Here is a 19,813-nt window from a genome sequence, read left to right as displayed (position 1 = left end):
ACTTGCAGCCCTCAGAACCCACTATGAAGCTACTTCATCTTACTGTAGTGTTTCTTACATTTTTTCCTGATCAAAGTCACTTCAAGAATTTGATGACAGCTATGGACCCTCTCCTCAGACAAATCAACATTCACACCAACGGATTTTACATCCATTTGTATCCCCCACAATCCTTTCCATGAATCCATCTAGAGTCTGTACACCAGTACTAGCAGAAAAATCACAATACCTGATGATTTTGTTGCATTTTTCCTTATCTATGCTGAGGATGTATTCAATTATTTAAATTTGTTTTACATTGTTTTATTCTATTCTGTTTTAATGAGATTTAGATTCTGATTTATGCTGATTGTTTTCTCCATTGAACTATGTTATTATATTTCTTACACTATCTTATTCTTCCTGGTATTTCTCTTTGTAGTGTTATTTTGGCATATTGTACTTTCAAAGACCACTGCAACAATATTTCTCAAGCCATATGCTTTTCTACAATGTGACTGCCACTCTCTCATCAGGAGATGGAGTCTAATTCCTCAACCTTGAACATGGAAGGCCTTGTGACTGCTTTGACCAGTAGTATGTGCGGGAAGTGATGCCACGTGTCTTCTGAGGCCGGCTCAGAAAAGGCAATGGAGGTTCTCCCTAGTGCTCGTAGGACATGTGCTCTAGAAAAGGTCAGGGTGAGTCACCGAGAAACAACTTGCTATGATTGAAAGAGCATGAACTTGGGCAGAGGATTTGGACAGGTAGGCCTGGTCAACTTTCACCTGGTTATTAGACCCCTCAAAATATGCTTTTCTGTAATATGGGGATCCTAACACTTACCATCCAGGCACCATGTGAACATCATCCCCTGAAGTCATTTAATGTAATCATATAAACACACACACACACACACAGCCAACTATATATACAGGTATATGAATATAAAAGCATTTAAAAGTCTAAAGGGAAATATGCTGAATACCAAGGTTATAGAAAAGGAGGAAAATATTTCATCTGTTACTTTACACAATTCTGTATAGTTTCAATTTCTTTATGTTTAAACAAAATAAATCATTGTTCTAAAAAATTACACTGATCACTGTGAAATACTCCGAAATATTCAAAAAATGCAAAGAAGAAATTATCCCGAATTCCACTATCTGAGGGTAATAACTGTTAACAATTCGGTGATCATTCTTTCCATATTTTGAATTTACCAGGCTCCTCCTCAGCACATGCTTTCAATTTATTCTAAAATGATTTTTTTTTCACACACTCTCATCAAAACATTAACAAGAAGTTGTCATTAAGTACGATGATTTTAAGGGTGTTTTTCTAATCCTAAATTTTCCATACTATTCAAAAATTCTTTATGAGATATATAATAATCCAAAGGTAAGAAGTTGGCATGATATAGAATTACACTCAATGGTGGTGGATTAGTATGTATGAATATTTTTCAGCGCTCTACATAATGCTTTGTACATACTATATTCTCAATATGTACTTGTGGAGAGAATCACTATAGAAAACTGTTGAAACACAATTAAAATTAATTTTGAAGTTGGCAAGACATATATACCTTCTTATACAGCAGGGGAATTATTATAAATTCATCTCGACAAGTGGGCTTTGTTTTGCTTCTGACATTTATCAAATAAATTAATATAAATATACCACAACAGCTTCAGTTATGTGATAGAAAATTGTGCCTGGCATATATAGCAATAAAAAAGTGAAATCTAATAAATTTGAGGTTAGAAATGAAACAGCAGCTTACCTGAGTAACCAAATGATATGCTCAACATGGGACTAAGATAGATGCCACTACCGTACATTGCGCCGTGGAGCTGAAATGGGAAAAGGCGGGAGAGAAGGCACTTAGTCCACGGTTTAAAACGTTAGTATTTTACAAAAGAAGGCATTCCATCTCATGGTGGAGCATTAACTCTTAGAAAATGATAAAGCTTTTATTGTAAGGCCTCATTTGAAAACAGTAATACTGATTTCCTTGTCCTTAACACTCAAGAGTAAGTTGATATGTGAAAAATGATAGCCAGAGGAAAAATCCTTTTGCACCCTAGCAATGACAAAGAGTTACTTACTATGAAGTACTGTAGTAGGCTTTTACGTTAATGAATCTAAAATTCTGAAAGCAAGCTGTAACATATGTGACAGAATTTTGATTAGGACTCACATGCTATCACATAATATCAAGTATCCTATTCAGATTTTCATCATACAATTCTGTCATCACATTTTTACCATCTAAATTTTTCAAGTGACAGAGTTTCATTAACTGAAACTCTTCAACTGGTCTGAGAAACTACTCAGAACAATTAAAATTCTCTCTTCTTATCTCTATGTTCCAGGGCCCTCTTACCTTATTTAGTATGAATTGAATTTATGGACATTTACGTTTGTGTCATCCCAACTATCCTCAGAGTGTGAGATGTACCTAGCACAGGTGATTGGTGTGAGGATCTCATTTCCTGACCTCCTCACCATCAGAAGAAAATCAGCTGTATGAGAGTACGTGAAGTGTTGGACCTGGAGGGCATAAATAAAGATGAGGACGACCGACCGCTGCTCACTCCAAGTGCTGCCCTGGAGGCTGAAAAGCAGGTATCAGAGAGCCCTTTGGTGTCCAAGCTCCAGTTTTCTTATTCTTAGCCCTACCTTTTATTCTCTTAAAGTATTCACACTGAGGCAGTGCTCAAAAACAGTGTTTAATTAAAAGACAGAATGCTTGTAGGGCTTCACTTTTTGCATGATAGTGTTTTTTCTACTTAAGTTTGAAGTGCTTTTGCTGTTTTCTCTTAGGAAACACAGCTGTTTCTTTTCATCCCTGTATCGGTCAATTCTGCTTCAGAGATTTTGTGAAAATTACTTATGCCTATGAAAAATTCCATGTAATTTTTAAAAACCCAAATGCTGCTTCTTTTGCAAGTAAAAACATAACATCAGGATTGCTTACTGAATGCCAGTACTGAGGAACGAGGGCTTGTTAAAGCATTCAGAAAATGTACCTGCAATCTTGTATTTGAAGCAACCACCAGACCATTCCTTAGGATGGAGTGCCAATTTTCAATGTGTGAGCCACTAAAACACAGAGAAGGGCAAGGAAAAAGCAAAACCAAAGATCAGTGATCTTTCAAAGTGGTCACAATATAGCAATCATGTGTCCTCTCCAAGTTCTGATTTTCCAAGTCAAGTATTACATCGTAGACTATTCAGTGTTAACAGCCAACTACTGAAAGAGAGCATTTTCCTCCCCACACGTTTCTGAAGACTGAGGTGGAACGACACCCCCGTCCACACTGAGCCATACTCACTGAAAAGCAAAGGTGCTTCCAAAGAGTTTTTTAGCAGCTCTAAAATTGGATTCTTTGGCTGGTGGGCTGCTGAGGAGGAGGAACTGATGTGGGGTATGCATAAACTTCAATTGCTGCCATTGAAAATAATGACAAAGGAATCATGTTACATTCAACATATAATCAGGCTGCTGACAACTTCACATTTTACTTGTTTAAGAATGACCTAGTTTCAAAACCACAGTAAGTTTAGGCTAATGACATTAACGGGACTATCCATTTAAAACAAAACAACAACACTGCATAAATGATAAATCATATGGAATTGCTGATAGGAAGGATAATTCTTCAGGCTAATAGAAAAAGCACAGGAGACAGACAATAATTCAAAGTCATTTATATTTAGCTTTGGAATACACTACGTAATCACGTTCAAGCAGGTCTGCCTTGCTAAATACATTTCTTTTTAAGAATTTTATTACTGAATTCCCCAAGTATACACTAGCTATTCAACTGGGGAAATATTCTGCGAGTTTGCTAAGCAGAAAAGTTAGTTCAAGATTTTTAAATTGCAAAAAACATCATCATCACGCTTTATTTGCATATATTTATAAAATTGAAAATTGCCTATATTCAAATATTGTTTCCCCATTTTTTTCACAGAAAGAGATTAAAACAGAACCTTTTGGATTAGTTGCTTGACAGAATTTTCTAATTGCGCCCTTTCAGCTAGGAATATATTTATATAGGAATTCAATATATAGGAATCTCACAGGTTAGAGATTCACAGATGGAACAGCTGAGATTTTAGATACAGTTCTTAGGTGGTGATCAGAAATGAAATCAGAGTCCATTAGCTTTTTCATGATTTTCTAGAGTATCAGGATGATCAGTAAGATATCTGGAGGCACTGTCTTCTCTGATAGAAAAGTAGATCTGTGTCAACATGAAACTGACAATGATAAAAAAGCACATTCCCTTTTTCTGGTCAATCTCTAGATAATATTCTTTCCATCACTTGTGGAATAACTATCTCATATTGACTCTTATTTACTTAAAAGGTCAGGGCAGCAGCCTGAATTTGAATTTGATAACTTGAAAAAGTGTGGAGCTGGTGCACATATGGCAATTTCAAACTGAAGAAATTAGGCTTAACCTGAGTTTACTTTACTATCCTGGAAAGGCTGCCTAACAAACACAGGAGTCAGTTCTCCCAACTAATGAGCACCCCTCCCGTTTCCATATGTACAGGTGAAAAAAAGACTTACCCTGTTAACTGGTAGTTTCACAATATGTGACCTATTACTTGAAATAACCCTGAAATTAATTAAAATAATCCATCAGTCACAAACATTTGCCAAATATATTTAACGTTTTTTTCTTTAGTTGGCAAGTGATTGAAACTTATTTGTGCTGTGACATAAACTAAATGGAGTAATAATTGTATTTAATTGCATCATTTTGCTTTGCTTTCTGAAACAATTTAAAGAGCTTGTGTCATAAAGTGATAATATTTTAATCTGAGAAAGCACAGAGTAGTTCCTTAAAACTTAAGAAATTTTTAATAATCACAATCTCAAATATCAGCAAAATGAACTTCTCTGAGTATACTTTCAAAATGATAATCTAAATATTACAAAAATTAGAAGTTAGTTCATGCATCTGCTTCCTTTGCCTCTCCCTCCATTGACTAATTAAAAATGAGTTCTTAATGAAGATCTCTTTCTTTAAATATCTGAGAATCTCTTTGGGCTGATATATACAATGATTTATATACAAGCTGTCATTCAACATATTGAGACATTAAGTTAAAAAAATTAAACTCAGGTATCTGAAAGAATTAATTGTTTTATGTATGCAAAATAATAAGCAGGAAAAATTGTAAAATATTTTGGTAGATTTTCTTTTCCTTGAAAGAAGAGTAACTGACAAGCTGAAGGAAATGATCGGAAATAATTAAAAGTTACCAATCAGACTGACTTCAGGAAAAAAAAAAAAAAACAGATTAGATATTTGAGATTTGTACCTTCATTTTGAATATGACTTAATGTGAGAATTTTAAAAGTTGAAATAAAAACTATGTATTATTTTACTGAATCTGTCAAAATTTTAATAATAGATCATAAAAGATACAACGAAGGAAGACAGCCAAACCTAATTTTTGTCTCACAAGCTTATTAGACTAAATTAAATGTATATGTGATCTTGTAAAATTGCGACTAAGTGACAGATAAGTAATCTGCAAGGTAGCCAGAGTTTTTCTGCTTTGCCCATCCTTATACATTTTTTTAAAACTTCCTGGTTGTAGCATGGAATAAGTCCTCATTCATGGCAACCTCTTATAATCTTTACATTTGTATTACTGCATGATAATCATGGTAAATTCCATAGTCTGAGTTTTCGTGAATTCAAAGAAACATGTACATTAAACCCTTATAAGTATGTTAGATAAATACTATTGTTTTCATTTTGCGAATAGGAAACCATGGGGCAAATTATATGAATGAAATTGTTTGTGCAAGATGAGTTCCCAACCCACCTCTCCTGTTCTTAGTCTAGCCTCCTTCTGATCTATACTGGATGGACCAATGCACATGCCTCCCCAGGCTCATTCTGAGGCAGGGCCTCACCCGCTGGCATCAAACAAAGAGCCCATCAAATTTGTTCTGTCCTTGGTAAGGGAGTCAATTATATAAAACATACATTTTAGAAACATTTTCAATAAGTGAGTTTTATCATTGAGTCCTCAGTTAACTAGAAAATTAAATGAACCCAAAACTGCTTTACCACATAATCCAGTTAATCGCATTTTTAAAAACTATAGATAAACCGTTGTCACATACATTGTATATTCATGCAGCGCATATGACAGAATTTTCTTCCTCTTGTGATGTACGAATTTTAATTAGAGTGAGCATCATTAAAGACTCTGGGATTGTAAAATCACCAGGCCGAAAGCTTGTAGAACTGTAGCACTGCAGGCCTTGTAAAATAAGCTTTTGGTTTGTTTTTTTTTTTGTCTTAGAGCAGGCAGTAGAAAATGATGCCGTTTTCATTAAGAGGAAAACTAAAATGTTATACCATTGCAGTAGGGGATGAGCAAGGGGATCTTGTTTATCCATCTGCTTCTTGATTTCCAGATATGGTGCCTGAAAAAAAGTCATTATACTTTTTGATTTTTCATAAAAATTCCCTTTTTACTTTTTTTTCTTTCTGCAAAAGGATAATCACATTGAACAGGCACTGCCTAAATCTAGTTAAACTCGAAAACTTGAGGCCATGACATAGTGACATCAACAGTTACCCTAGCTGCTCCTTCCTCCCCTCTTCTCCCTCCCCCCCAGATGATGTGACCTCTGAGCTTCCATGTGGCCCAGAGGATTTCCCCTAACATTTTGCTAAGACTTTTGCCTGTTCCATGCACTAGGTCATGTCCCTAAAGGTGACCCCAGGCCCTCTGCTGAGTCTTTGCTTAAGAAAACCCAAAGCTGCCAAACCACAAAAGGTATGTTGTACCAACCCACACTGTCTAACCTTTCAGTAATTTTCCACTTATCCCCCTTCTTTAATTTTCCATATTGCTGTAGCCCCCTATTTTCACTTCTTCACTTTTTGTTCCCTTTCTGTTCTCACTTCATTTTTTTTTAACTGTCTACATGAGATTTACTTTACCTTTTTATTGAATTTATTGTGGTTATGCTGATTAATAAAATTATATAGATTTCAAGTGTACAATTCTATAATACATCACCTATATTGTGTGTTCACCATCCAGAGTCAGTTCTCCTTCCATCACCATATATTTGACCCACTTTACCCTGTTCTACCACTTCCCTCCCCGCTTACCCTCTGGTAGCCACTAAACTGTTGTCTGTGTCTCTGGGTTTTTGCTTGTTTGTTCGCACTTTAAAAATCTCAGTCACTTTGTCTCAGTTGCAGGTGAGCACAGCTCATACTGCAGTCTCTCCCCCCCTACTGCAGTGCTTTGAATAAAATCTGTCTTGCCACCTTTAACAAGTGGCTGGCGCTGTTTCTCTTTGATAATGACTGTTTTTAACTTTTAAGTAACATTAAAGCAAAACTTGTAATAGCTACTACTCATATCTGAAGATATTCACTTAGGTGGAGATCTTTACATGAGAAAATTGGACAAAATTTACATAAGAAGAGCTCTTCTCTTAAAAGTGTTTAATCAAATTTAGCCAGACAATTAACCTTTTCATAGAACAAAGGACAATCTCTCAGTGACAATTTCAGTCTATCTATAGGGTAGTACATTCTAGAAAATAGGACAGACAGTATAATGTTATATTTATTTGGAGAGGTTTAAAGAATTTGACGCAATAAAACCTGACAGCATCCCTATGGAGCGCACACTGAAAGAGGGTGCGAGTTATTACTTACCACCTTGACAGTGAAGAAAACTGAGGCATCAAACCATTGGGCAAGTTGCCCAAGGTCACAGTCCACATTATTGATAAGCAAGTTACACAAGTGAGCACCTAACTTCCAAGGCTGACACTCAGTCATCTCCGCCTCCTATTAAAATAGCTTACACATGACCCAGAATAAAGGAAGCCATTTTTGGCAGAGAGCTGATCCCAGAGTCAGAGATTGCAGCTATTTTTAAATTCAAGAATGATCTGGGTCTAGGGTATAGTATAAATATCCTACACCAAAGTCTTTGCTAACTAAAAATGTTTACTTAACATGTGGGAAATATAGCAATAGGTTCTTCCCACCCCCAAATGGAAATGCATTTTATTGTTGTCTTTTCCTTATGCAAATATAATAAATATTTGTTTGAAAAGAATTCACATAATACAGAAAGGTACAGGCATAGAAAACCAATGGGAAAGGATGTCAGATAAGCAAATAATGTAACTTTTTAATTAAACGTTCTCTTGTTTACCAATGTCTGACACATACTATTTGTGAATGAATGAATAAATGAATGTTTGACTACATGAATAAATAACTATTAAAAGAATCAAGAATCAAAGTTGGGAATATAAAAATGGACTTTTGGAGTAAATTTTCAAATACAGCAGAGATGATGGCAAGGGTGACAGAAGGAGTGGGGCATTAGGTTTGTGGGTCCTGAGACGAGAGGAAAATCCACTATTCCCCCCCAGAGAAATACCCAGGGTAAAACTCTTTACAAGCCTGCAAGCGTCTCTGGGGGCAGTGTAAGCCTTGAAACCACCCTGCACAAACTGAATCCATAACGTGTGGTGTTGTCAATTTGAGATTATGAATTTCTATTCATAATGATGACTTTTAAACGTCTCTCCAAATCTTTGGCAGTGAAAAGGGCTCAATAATTCAATAGAATGTGCTTTTCCAAGTGCTGGACTATATATAGCCCCATGATATGTTAGACTTTCATAATAAACCCTGATCCTTGCTCATCAAACTTTTCCACCAAAACCTCCCTAATGGCCAAAGATATAAACTCATACTCTCAGGAGTCTGGCATCTTCCAAAGTTGTTTTGAGGTTCTGTATTACATCTAAAATATTTATGTACAATTTAAATGTGATAAAGTGTTTGTTTTTAATTTAATATTAAAATCATGTTCTGAAATTATTACCATAAATTAAAATTCACAATCTAGGAAGATGGTACCAGATTTAACCCTCGTCTTCATATATCCTGCCATACCTACACATATTCAAACTCTTGTCTGAGTTTGAGAGCAGAGCACTACGATTGTAATTATGCTATTACCTTCCAACAATCACAGTGGTAGCATGTCAGGGCACTGATGTCATTTAATTAAAACAGCTTAGTATAACACTCTTTTAATTTTTTTTAATGATTTTAGTCATACTTCCATATAATTGAAAAGTATGCATTTCACTACATGGCTGGAACTCGCAGACATTTTTTTCCCTCTGAGACATTTTTCAAATATGATTTTACTCAAGCAAAACTGAACTGTCTAAACCACAAGATGATATACTTACTTGTGTCATTTCTCTAATAGAAGTTATGCTATCCAGAGCTTTCATTACTCGATCATAGTTCTTCTTCTGTTTGAATGAGAAAAAATAGTATTCATTATAAGCCTTTGCAAGTCTGCACATTACTAGAGAAATGTATTAATTCTGTACAAGAATTTTCCATCAAGGTCAATTTGATAGCAACGACTGTGTTGTGTACATAAAAGGGAAGACTTTAATAAGATGATTCAAGGACGTAGGATTTATAACTGAGTCAGAGGGAAGAAAAGGAGAAAATAATGCCAGTTCTAATATAAGTACACAAAATCATGTTCAGACTACACAGAAAAACTATAAATACAGAAAAGATATCAGGCTCTTGATTCTGGCTTTCACCACTAAAAATTAAGCCATGATGAATAAATTAAGCATACGATTCTTCTAAAATACAAAATCCACTTTAAATCTTACAATTTCATTTTGCTTTTCTTTCGATTCTTTAGTCACCCAAAGAGTATGACCAAAGTGTGAAAATAACACCGTATATTCAACTGATAATTCACTTTTAAGCATAATGTAAATGCATGCACTGTGTTACTTAAAAGGAAGGGAACTTTTTCCAAGGAAACTTTATATAGTCATTATTTCTATAAAATGATCTCAAGATGAACAGTAGTAGAAACTAAGGCAACTTTAGCTCTCACGTAATTTGAAAATTTTATTATTTCAGAATTGTGTCTAATATTCATGGATATTTATAAAATTGTTTCCTCTAGAAATGCCAGTTGATCAGCAATGAATCAACTATCACTAACCTTCAGATGACTGGAGACAGGGAGCTGGAGGGGATCGGAGGGGAGGAGGAAGTGAAAATAGAACTGAAAAGGGGAAATTTGTCCTCTTACACATGGCTCCTTAAAATTAAAACTTTATTAAGTTAGAATCTCAAAAATATGTCATGAAATTAAAATAATCATATTGACCATTATTAACCAATTATTACAGCTACTTACTTACCTACCTTCCATGCAGATGGGATGTGTAAAGATAAAAATTTGAGTTGATTAAATGGGCCTAGTTTCATGAAGAACCAGTTCTGAAAATGATTTTAAAGGGCGAAAGGTAAGGGAAGTAACAGGTGGAAGCAAATCAAGTTTGTGGATGGAAAAAGAATCCTCTTCACTAAATGGATACGGAGTCCATGACAGGTCATGGATATGCTTGATGAGGTGGTGGTTTTGATACAAAGAAAGAGAATGAAACCAAAATCTCTGTTATTGTTAAAGGAGCCTGTGGCTGGAGTGCTAGGTAACTACTCACCCTGGGGTTGAAGGCCAGCATCTGAGGGTCGCTAGGATCTACCACGGAAGGATATGGCTCAAAAATGACAACTTTTCTCGGAGATTCCAACGCAGACCTACACATGGATACTAGCAGATCTACCACCTTGAAACACATACAGAAGATCATTACGATCCTTCTGGGTTCATCAAGTGCTTTGCCATTGTTTCTCTCACGTTAATTAATTCCTAGGAGAGACTCAGGATTGCTGTTAACTTCTCAAGTCTGTCATTTGTGGCTTTAGACCCAATTGGACCAAACATGACCATTAATTTAAAGTAACTGATATGTGTTGCTTCCAATTACTCACGTCCTAATAGCTTTGTGGTGGACATAGATTGTGCGCTAACATAGCTCTAGGATCTATGGCAAGACAATGAACAGGGAGACAGCTCCCTGCCCTTGCAGAACTGACCTGGAATGCTTCTCCACCTCCAAATGGATTCTTCACTGGTTCTTCTATTTTTCTTCCTATGCCTATACACTACTACTGTAAATTGAATGCTCTCTTTTTATTACATGTTTTGCCCATTGTCTTTTCATCTAAGTCTTAAAAATAAATTGGCTTCCATTCTACGGCACTATAATGTTACAAATAAATTTTACATAATATATGTGCAGGGTTTCAATACCGCAACTTTGCCATAGAAGAAAGAATCACAATTATTTTCCATACAATAGAAAGTTGGTTTAATCTCTCCCTTCCGCAATTGCAAAACGATAAAACACATTACATAAAGATAGCAGAATGTAGTTTATATCTAAAAAGTATCAAATGCCAGTTTGCTTTAACAATAAACTATCAAAAATTTGCCCAAAATGGCAGAGTAAAGATAACTAGTGGGTCAGAATACATTTTTTAAATCAAAACAAAGAATAACAAGTATCCTGTGTTACTACCTGAGCTCCAGTTGCTATTTCATCAGCAGCTTCATTCATTACTCCCAGGGTTTGAAAAGCAAATACACACAGCTCTCGTTCACACACAGTAGGCTACAAAAGGAAAAGAAGTCAATTACAAGATGTTTTTCCATCTCCCAATTCCTAAATTAAATTTATGACATTACATTTAATGAATAGAAAATGCAAAGTTTTAGAATGTTAAAAAGGAATCATATCACTTTAACAAAAATTTCTAAATTTAGGTCACAATTAGCAAATAATCATTTACTAATATAAAATCACAAATATTATTAAGAAATCCATTTTAGTTAGTTGAGGCACCTGCACTAGGAACGATTTAGTAATAGATAAAAATATCCTTAAAGGGAAACATCCATCTTTCTTGCTTAATACACATCTGCATATGAGTTATATAAAAACAGCGGATACCTAAGCTGGTGATATACTAAAAAATGAGGTTAAACCCAAAAGCTGTGTAAAACAAATATACAAAGGAGAATTCTACCTTTTCCTAGGTAATTTTCTTTGGAAGAAATAAGCATAATTCTGCTTACTTGCTATACCCAGCTCTTGAAAGATTGGTTTTGTTGCAAAGACTTTTGACTTCAATAACCTCCTGAAGTCAGCACTGATATATACACTCTGCAATTGCTCTGGAAGAGCTCTCATCTTTCAAATCTAATATAGTGTCATCTGTTTGATTTATCTTATCTCCTGAGTTACATTGCATTAGGTAGCTGATGAAGCCTAACACGATGCAATCCATGGTGCCGCCGCACAGCAGAAAGAAAGCATTTGTTAGTGCCACTGCTTCTATGCGCGCTCATTTCAGAGGATGACTTGGTCTACCGCTTAACCAGTGGGGAAGTATGGCCCCATTCTGAACATCCTTTATATTCAGAATGGGCTCATAGGGTGACTTTGTGGACACAAAGCATGGCCAATCACAAAAGGTTTCTGGCTGATGTTCTCCTAAGAGAATTTTAGAAAAAAAGAATTGATGTATTTCTTTTGTCAGCCTTGAAAGTGCAGTTTCATTCCATTTCAGAAACATCAGAAAAGCTATCTATGGGAGGAAACTGAAGAAAAGTTCTTCATTCAGACTCAAGAGATACACACTACTATATATATTCTGACATACTAAGAGCAGACTGTGCAATTTCTACTATGTCTTTTACTTGAGAGTTTAAACTATTCTTAATATTCTTCTATTTTTTGTGTGTCTGTGTACACATATGTTTCATCCTCAATTTCCCCCACTGATACTGGGTTCTTTTGTTAACTTTCTGGGAGTATGGTATGGTCTGAAATAATAATAGCAATCATTTGTAGCATATTTATTATGGCATCAAACAGTAATATTGGTGCTTGAGTGTAATGAAACTATATACAAACAAGAATTCAGGGAGACAATCAACCTATGAAACCTGGGAATTAATTCATGTATCAGTTACCCATACTTCACTGAATAAATAAACAGAGACACAAAGGGACTTTGTTTTTAACACTCCTGTCAATTAATTGTATAATTTTTATGACTAAAATCCATCAGTCCCAAAGCTGAATAATAGGATAAGCCTCATTTAGTGTATGTGAGTAATTTTTTTATTTGAATCTTGGACAATCAATTATACTCACTTTGTGATCATTCGAATAGGTATTATGTATGTTTGTATGAGGGTGTTCACACATTCCAGGGACTATAACAATAGAAATGACCTTCTCAATACCAAACTGTTGCCTTAAACAATTGAAAAGTGAAAATGAAATAAAATAATCCGCTATACTAGATTGGAAGAATAATTTTTTGAAATTTTAATATAGGAAAAAATTTAAATATTTAAGGAAAAAGATACGTTATTCTCACACATCTCTATGAATACACTCTGTCTCCAATTCTAGGTATTCATGTGATGCCCTGACTTTGTCTCAAATGATTTTACCATTTTTACACAGCCCTCCTATTCTTCATCTTGGGTAACAAATAAGCAACATTTCAATTCTTTCTATAATGCTTTCTTCTGTATTTCTTTCATCCCACTCCTGGTTTACATTCAAACCTCTAAGTTTCAAAAATCACATGGACTTGCCAACTGACCCATTATTTTAAATAATAAGTCTATATTCCTCATGATAAAGCTGTCGCTTGATACTTTATGTACACTTCCTGTCTTTCTTGCATCTTTGTCATTGAAAAGTGACCTCTCTTTCCCATACTAATATGTAAGGCCGATTTCTAGGAATATCCTGTTAACTGCTACTGTTTGAAGGAGGAAATCAGGTACCCTAAAAAACTTTTTGGGGAAATTTTTTTTTTTTTTTTTTTTGCTATCATACTGAAAAATTAGAAGTATAAGTACACATTACGTTCTTATAAAAATAATTTTATCTTTCCTTTTTTTTAAAAAATAGCAAGTATAGTGGTAGTAATATTTCAATTAATTTATATACTATATTAATACCACACTAAGTAAATAATAAGCAAATTCCAGTGAATTTTTAAAATAACAATTCTACACCACAGTTTTACTAGAATGTTCAATACAGTATTCAGGATGTAAGTTAGTTAATTTTGACATCAACATTTGCAAACTAGTTTTTGTAGACTACTGATTCTCTCCCATGTTTATCCACACTCTGAGAGAAGTTAAAAATGCCAACACAAGATGGCGCACTAAAAGGAAGTTCTAAAATACTAAGTAATCAAGATTAGATGTGTCTCGTGGCTCACAGAAAGCACATCCTATTCAAGGAAGAGAAACTGAATTAATCTTCCTTAATGAAGTAAGTAGTTAAATTGTGGATTAGCATTCTCATAACTTGAGCCGACTCCGGGCCAATCACCTGCCCCCAACAAATTCTGCTATTACTCTATATACAGAGAAAACTCTAGCATTAATGCCAAATAGAACAGTCATTTAATAGGTGTTACTGGTTAGTGAAATGATGTGTTTTATTACAATACTTGAATGCAAAGTGTGTATGCCTAAATATAACAAAATGTTTACAGTACTTACTAATTCACTTTTGATTTTACAATAATTAGTTTCAATTTGTAAAATATTATCTATTCTTCATGTTTTATTACACTACCTTCAAGCAATTAGTTCCTATAATTTAAACTGTAAAACCATGGCACGTCTCTCTTGCCATTACACAGACAATGTATTTGCAATATAATATTCATTATACAACTTTTAGAAACATGGGGAAATTTATATGTCCCTAAGCTAAAATTTATTTTAGAAGTTTTCAAGCTAAGATGAATACATTTTTAATTTGACTTTAATTTAAATATGAGCAGTAAAAGCATCTTTCAAACAATGTTTTTAAACTCTACAGAATATTTTAGAACCTAACTGCATTTTAAAAACTGTTTTCCATGAATTTAAAGTACTTCCTATTGAAAACAGAAACAATACAACTGAAGAGAAATCTATGTATTTATATATAGCATGGTATAGATAATTGGTTTTCAAACCTTTTTTGCCAGTCTTTTAGCTTAAAAAAAAAAAAAATTCATGTAAACCCAATACATAACAGATAAAAGTGGGTATTATTCCAGTTGAAGAACATGTGCACAGTTAGGTTTTTCTACCTGCAAAATGGATGAAAAAAATCACAGCTAGCTCACCAGGTTGATAAGAGGACCAAGAGAAAGAGAACCAAGTGAGATAAGGTTTATAAAATCTCCTTGAGGTATCGAGAAGTGTTTAAATATTAGCAATATAAGGTCACTTGGAGTAGCTATCTCTTTTTCGTGTTTTAACTCAATGTACGACTATACACAAAAATGAATGTTTAATAAAAATTTGCACTGAAGCACATTAGGAAGTAGTATTTTTATTTTTATATCCATAGTTTATCAAAACTCTTAATTTATTGCTAAAAAAGAAATGAACAGTGTGAATACAAATTCACAATTTAAAAATTAGTGTTGGAAATGTGAGAATAATTAAGAGTATCTACTAGAATGCTAACTGAAATAAGTCACATAGAAAAAGACAAAAACCATGTGATCTCACTTATATGTGGAATCGAAAGAACAAAATAAACAGAAACAGACTCATAGATACAGAGAACAAACTGATGGTTGCCAAATGGAAGGGGGGTTCACATGCTGGGTAAAAAAAGTGAAAGGGATAAGAAGTACACATTGGCAGTTAGAAAACATAGGGATATAAATTACACTATAGAGAATATATACTTGATAATATTGTAATAACTATGTATAGTGCCAGGTGGTTACTAGACTAAGTGGGGGATCATTTCGTAAATTACATAAATGTCACATAAATGTCTAACCACTATGCTGTACACTGGAAACTAATATAAAATATTGAATGTCAATGTAATTGGAAAAATGAAAAAAAAACAGCTAATCTCAACAATAAATTCTTCAAGATTAAAAAAAAAAGAATATCTACTAGAAACATAGAACTTTCAAACCTTTAATTCTCTGTAGAAACATTATAGACACATTTGGGGCAGGGAAAGACTGTCCATTGAGAAAGACAGGAATCCCATAGAAATCAAGGCACATCCACAATATGATAGGACCAGGCCAGATTAGGCCTCAACACATGGTGATCCCTGTTATCTCACTGACTAAAGTTGTTGTTTGAGCATTAAAACCAATTTCTACTCAATTTGGATGTAAAAGAAAACTCCTATTTTTAACTAAAAGCTTTTTGACATAATTTTAATTTAGTTGAGCCTATATTTCAGAACTTAAACTCTTTAACTTCCATGACTTTGGGGATGGGGAAACAGGAAGGAGTAAATTGGGCTTCTTCACCCATTCTTCAACGTCAGACCTCAATACAAGAAGACCTTCCTGCTTTCCCTCTTAGGAGGTAAAACGGGCCATATCCAAGTTTATCCACATGCTCAATTTCTCAAGCATTTTCATAGGACTGCCTTAAACTATGACCAAATTATAACTGGGTTTTTTAATTTCAATCTGAAAATAAGAACCTTGGTGACAAGTATTTGTCTAAGGTCCACAGTAAGGTTAGATACACACAAATATGGATTCTCAGGTTTCCGGGTTGACTTGCTTTAGTAGGATTGGGCATTATTCTCAAATGGTGATAGCAGACACTCAGGGCTGATCATTCCACTCAGAGCAAGTAATCTGGTACCCTTCGCATGGCAGAAGAAGAGAATGATTCACAATTCTCATATCATACACTGACGTGGGAAATGGGAAAGCCTATTAACCAGGGACACACAGAATGATTGCCAAGTGTCAATGACAAAATTCCAACTTTGTAGGGACATTGATGTGCACAGCCATGTGTTTTTCTCCCACAGAGTCCAGCAGCTCATGTGCAGGTTTCAAAGAAGAAAACGAATGCATCCATCTAGGATTGGAGTGTTGAAGATGAGTGTAACAAAAAGACAAGGGCACTGGGGATTTAGAGGCTGGTAAAACTGGCCAATTCTGTCGATGAAACCTTGTTTTCTTGCAAAATGACTTGAAGACACCATCAACATTTAAAAAGCTTCTCTGAAACAGTTTGCTGAATTCACACACTAGCTGATTCCAAAATATAGCGAACCAGTGATCTGGTTTTCTGATAGCAATCCAAACTGTACTGCCAAACTCAAAATTAAGGGTCTCTGAGCAATCCTCCTGATGTTAATGTGAGTTTTATGCAGATTCAATGTTACATGTCAAAACTCAAACCTGGGAGTAACATTTATAAACTCGGTAAACAAAAAAAGAAAATTGGAGCAACCTGGTATTTCTAAGTAAGTAGTTTAGTTCCCTATGGAGCAGAAAGTGAGACATGCTTATCCAGACCTCTCGGAGTAAAGTGGCAGCATAGACAAATAGATCAAAATTTTTTGGAAAATAGAGGTAAAAGGGGGCTTATGTGATATAAAACCAGGCTTAGAGAAAAGAGAAAAATATATAAGAAACAGTGAATTTTTAAAGAGAAAGAACTAACAAATGTAATAAAAATTAGACCTAGAATTCTATCGGAACCCAAGAGTTTTATCTCGTATTTAATCGCCAACTGGGGTAGAACTTACTCTATATTTCTAGAATTTATTACAGTTTGTAACATGTCATAAGGTGATTACATGTTTATTAATACCCTATAAGAAATTATATTTATAATAATTTTTATACATTACTATTAAAATTACAGTAAAACATTGCAATGTAAATATAAGCAAGATACAGAAAAAATGAGTATGCCTGATTTAGGTGAAACATCTGTTTAACAGAATGAAGAGGCAGTTCTTTCTGTTTACTCTCTTCCTTTGAATATGAAATAATTTCTTTGATTTCATTTCCTGATCTTATGTCATGTCACTTACCTTAGTATTTAAGAAACCAAAGTAATTTTTCTGATTTCGTTAGATATCAGTCTGACTCATCACAACACGAAACCATGTGATAACTAGCTATATTTATTTAGAAAATGTTGTTTTCTCTCTTGTATGCAAAAGCACTTCTACTTCTAGACAGACACAGCAAACTTCATTGGTGCTGAATGATATAAAGTAAAACAAAATTTGAAATAAGGCACAGGGAATACTAACAGCAACTATGAGATTTCTATCACTTACTACAAGAATGAACTGCCAGTAATTAAACCACAAATTTACAACAACACGTGTAGTAAATTTCCAGGATGTAAAAGAAGGCAATTCAAGTACATGAATCAGAGAACCATCATGATTAAGAACCATTCTTCCAGGGTTCAAATCCTGTCTCTGTCGCGTACTACCATGTTTCCCCGAAAATAAGACCTAGCAGGACCATCAGCTTTTGTTTTGGAGCAAAAATTAATACAAGACCCAGAATCATATCATATCATACCTGGTCTTATAGTAAAATAAAACTGGTCTTATATTAATTTTTGCTCCAAAAGACGCATTAGAGCTGATGGTCTGACTAGGTCTAATTTTGGGGGAAACATGGTAGCAGCATGACATTGAATAAATTACTGTTTTTCTCATCTGTAAAGGAGGGATATTAATAATACCCACTTCATGCTGTCATTATGAGGATTAAATTAGATAATCCATGTAAAGCACTTTGGACACATAAAAAGCACTGAAAAAGCACATGCCATTAATAATATTACTGTTCTTTTCTTCAGTGGAAACAGCATTGCACGGATCAAGCAATAGATCCACAGGCGGACACTGACATTAAAAATGCACCTCCTTAATGGAATATATTGAGGTGACCAAAGGATTCTCCCTATTTTCATGATAACATACATTTCCATGCAACAAATAAAAATAACTTACACAAATATTTGATAAATAAATGGTGATTTATTTAATTGGGTTCAGAATAACAATATATCTCTTTGAGAGAAAAGTTGACTGGCAAAAAAATAGCGTATGAGGGCCGGCCTGGTGGCTCAGGCGGTTGGAGCTCCGTGCTCCTAACTCCTGCCAGGCTGCCAGTTCGATTCCCACATGGGCCAGTGAGCTCTCAGCCACAAGGTTGCCAGTTCAACTCCTAGAGTCCCGCAAGGGATGGTGGGCAGCGTCCCCTACAACTAAAATTGAACACGGCACCTTGAGCTGAGCTGCCGCTGAGCTCCCGGATGGCTCAGTTGGTTGGAGCGCGTCCTCTCAACCACAAGGTTGCTGGTTTGACTCCCGCAATGAATGGATGGTGGGCTGTGCCCCCTGCAACTAGAAACGGCAACTGGACCTGGAGCTGAGCTGCGCCCTCCACAGCTAAAACTGAAAGGACAACAACTTGAAGCTGAATGGCACCCTGCACAACTAAGATTGAAAGGACAACTTGACTTGGAAAAAAGTCCTGAATGTACACACTGTTCCCCAATAAAGTCCTGTTCCCCTTCCCCAATAAAATCTTTAAAAAAAAAAAAATAGCGTATGGGTGGCAGAAAAACCTTTTTTCTAAAATATATTTTCCCGTCAACAAATAAAATGAAACAAATATCATAAAACCTGATAGAGGATTATATTCATAAATGGCTATTGTATATGTTTGTTAAAGCATATATCTTGAAATACAATGGACTTAAATGTAAAATATAAACTATAAAACTCTTAGAAGGAAACCTAGGTGTAAATCTTTGTGACCTTGAATTAGGCAACAGTTCAACTGATAAATTTGGACTCCATTAAAATGAAAAACTTTTGTGTGTCATAGGAGTACAAAATAGAGTATATAAATGTCATATTATAAAATTGTACACCTGAAATTTGTATAATGTTATTAATCAATGTTACTCCAGTTCATTTCATAAAAAATTGTTTAAAAAAGAAAACCCACAAAATAGAAGAAAAATTTTGCAAATCATATATCTAAAAAGGATA

The 19,813-nt window shown here is 34.7% G+C and overlaps 1 protein-coding gene across 2 annotated transcripts in view; it reads right to left on the bottom strand.

The window, feature by feature from the left end:
• Positions 1-19,813, bottom strand: part of PARP8 (poly(ADP-ribose) polymerase family member 8) — a 166,650-nt gene that overhangs the window by 13,406 nt on the left and 133,431 nt on the right. For both annotated transcript variants that reach the window (XM_033110741.1, XM_033110739.1), the window contains exons 16-23: positions 11,486-11,578; positions 10,565-10,690; positions 9,269-9,334; positions 6,381-6,448; positions 4,568-4,616; positions 3,321-3,433; positions 3,015-3,087; positions 1,766-1,835 (exon numbers count right to left, since the gene is read on the bottom strand). In XM_033110741.1, coding sequence (XP_032966632.1) covers positions 1,766-1,835; positions 3,015-3,087; positions 3,321-3,433; positions 4,568-4,616; positions 6,381-6,448; positions 9,269-9,334; positions 10,565-10,690; positions 11,486-11,578 — 658 coding nt within the window. The remainder of the gene's footprint in view (positions 1-1,765; positions 1,836-3,014; positions 3,088-3,320; positions 3,434-4,567; positions 4,617-6,380; positions 6,449-9,268; positions 9,335-10,564; positions 10,691-11,485; positions 11,579-19,813) is intronic.

The sequence above is a fragment of the Rhinolophus ferrumequinum genome, chromosome 7 (assembly GCF_004115265.2).
Source record: "Rhinolophus ferrumequinum isolate MPI-CBG mRhiFer1 chromosome 7, mRhiFer1_v1.p, whole genome shotgun sequence".
In the NCBI taxonomy this organism is placed as follows: Eukaryota; Metazoa; Chordata; class Mammalia; order Chiroptera; family Rhinolophidae; genus Rhinolophus; species Rhinolophus ferrumequinum.
Note: the sequence above shows the minus strand (reverse complement) of the source record. Positions and strands in the feature narration are given on the sequence as shown.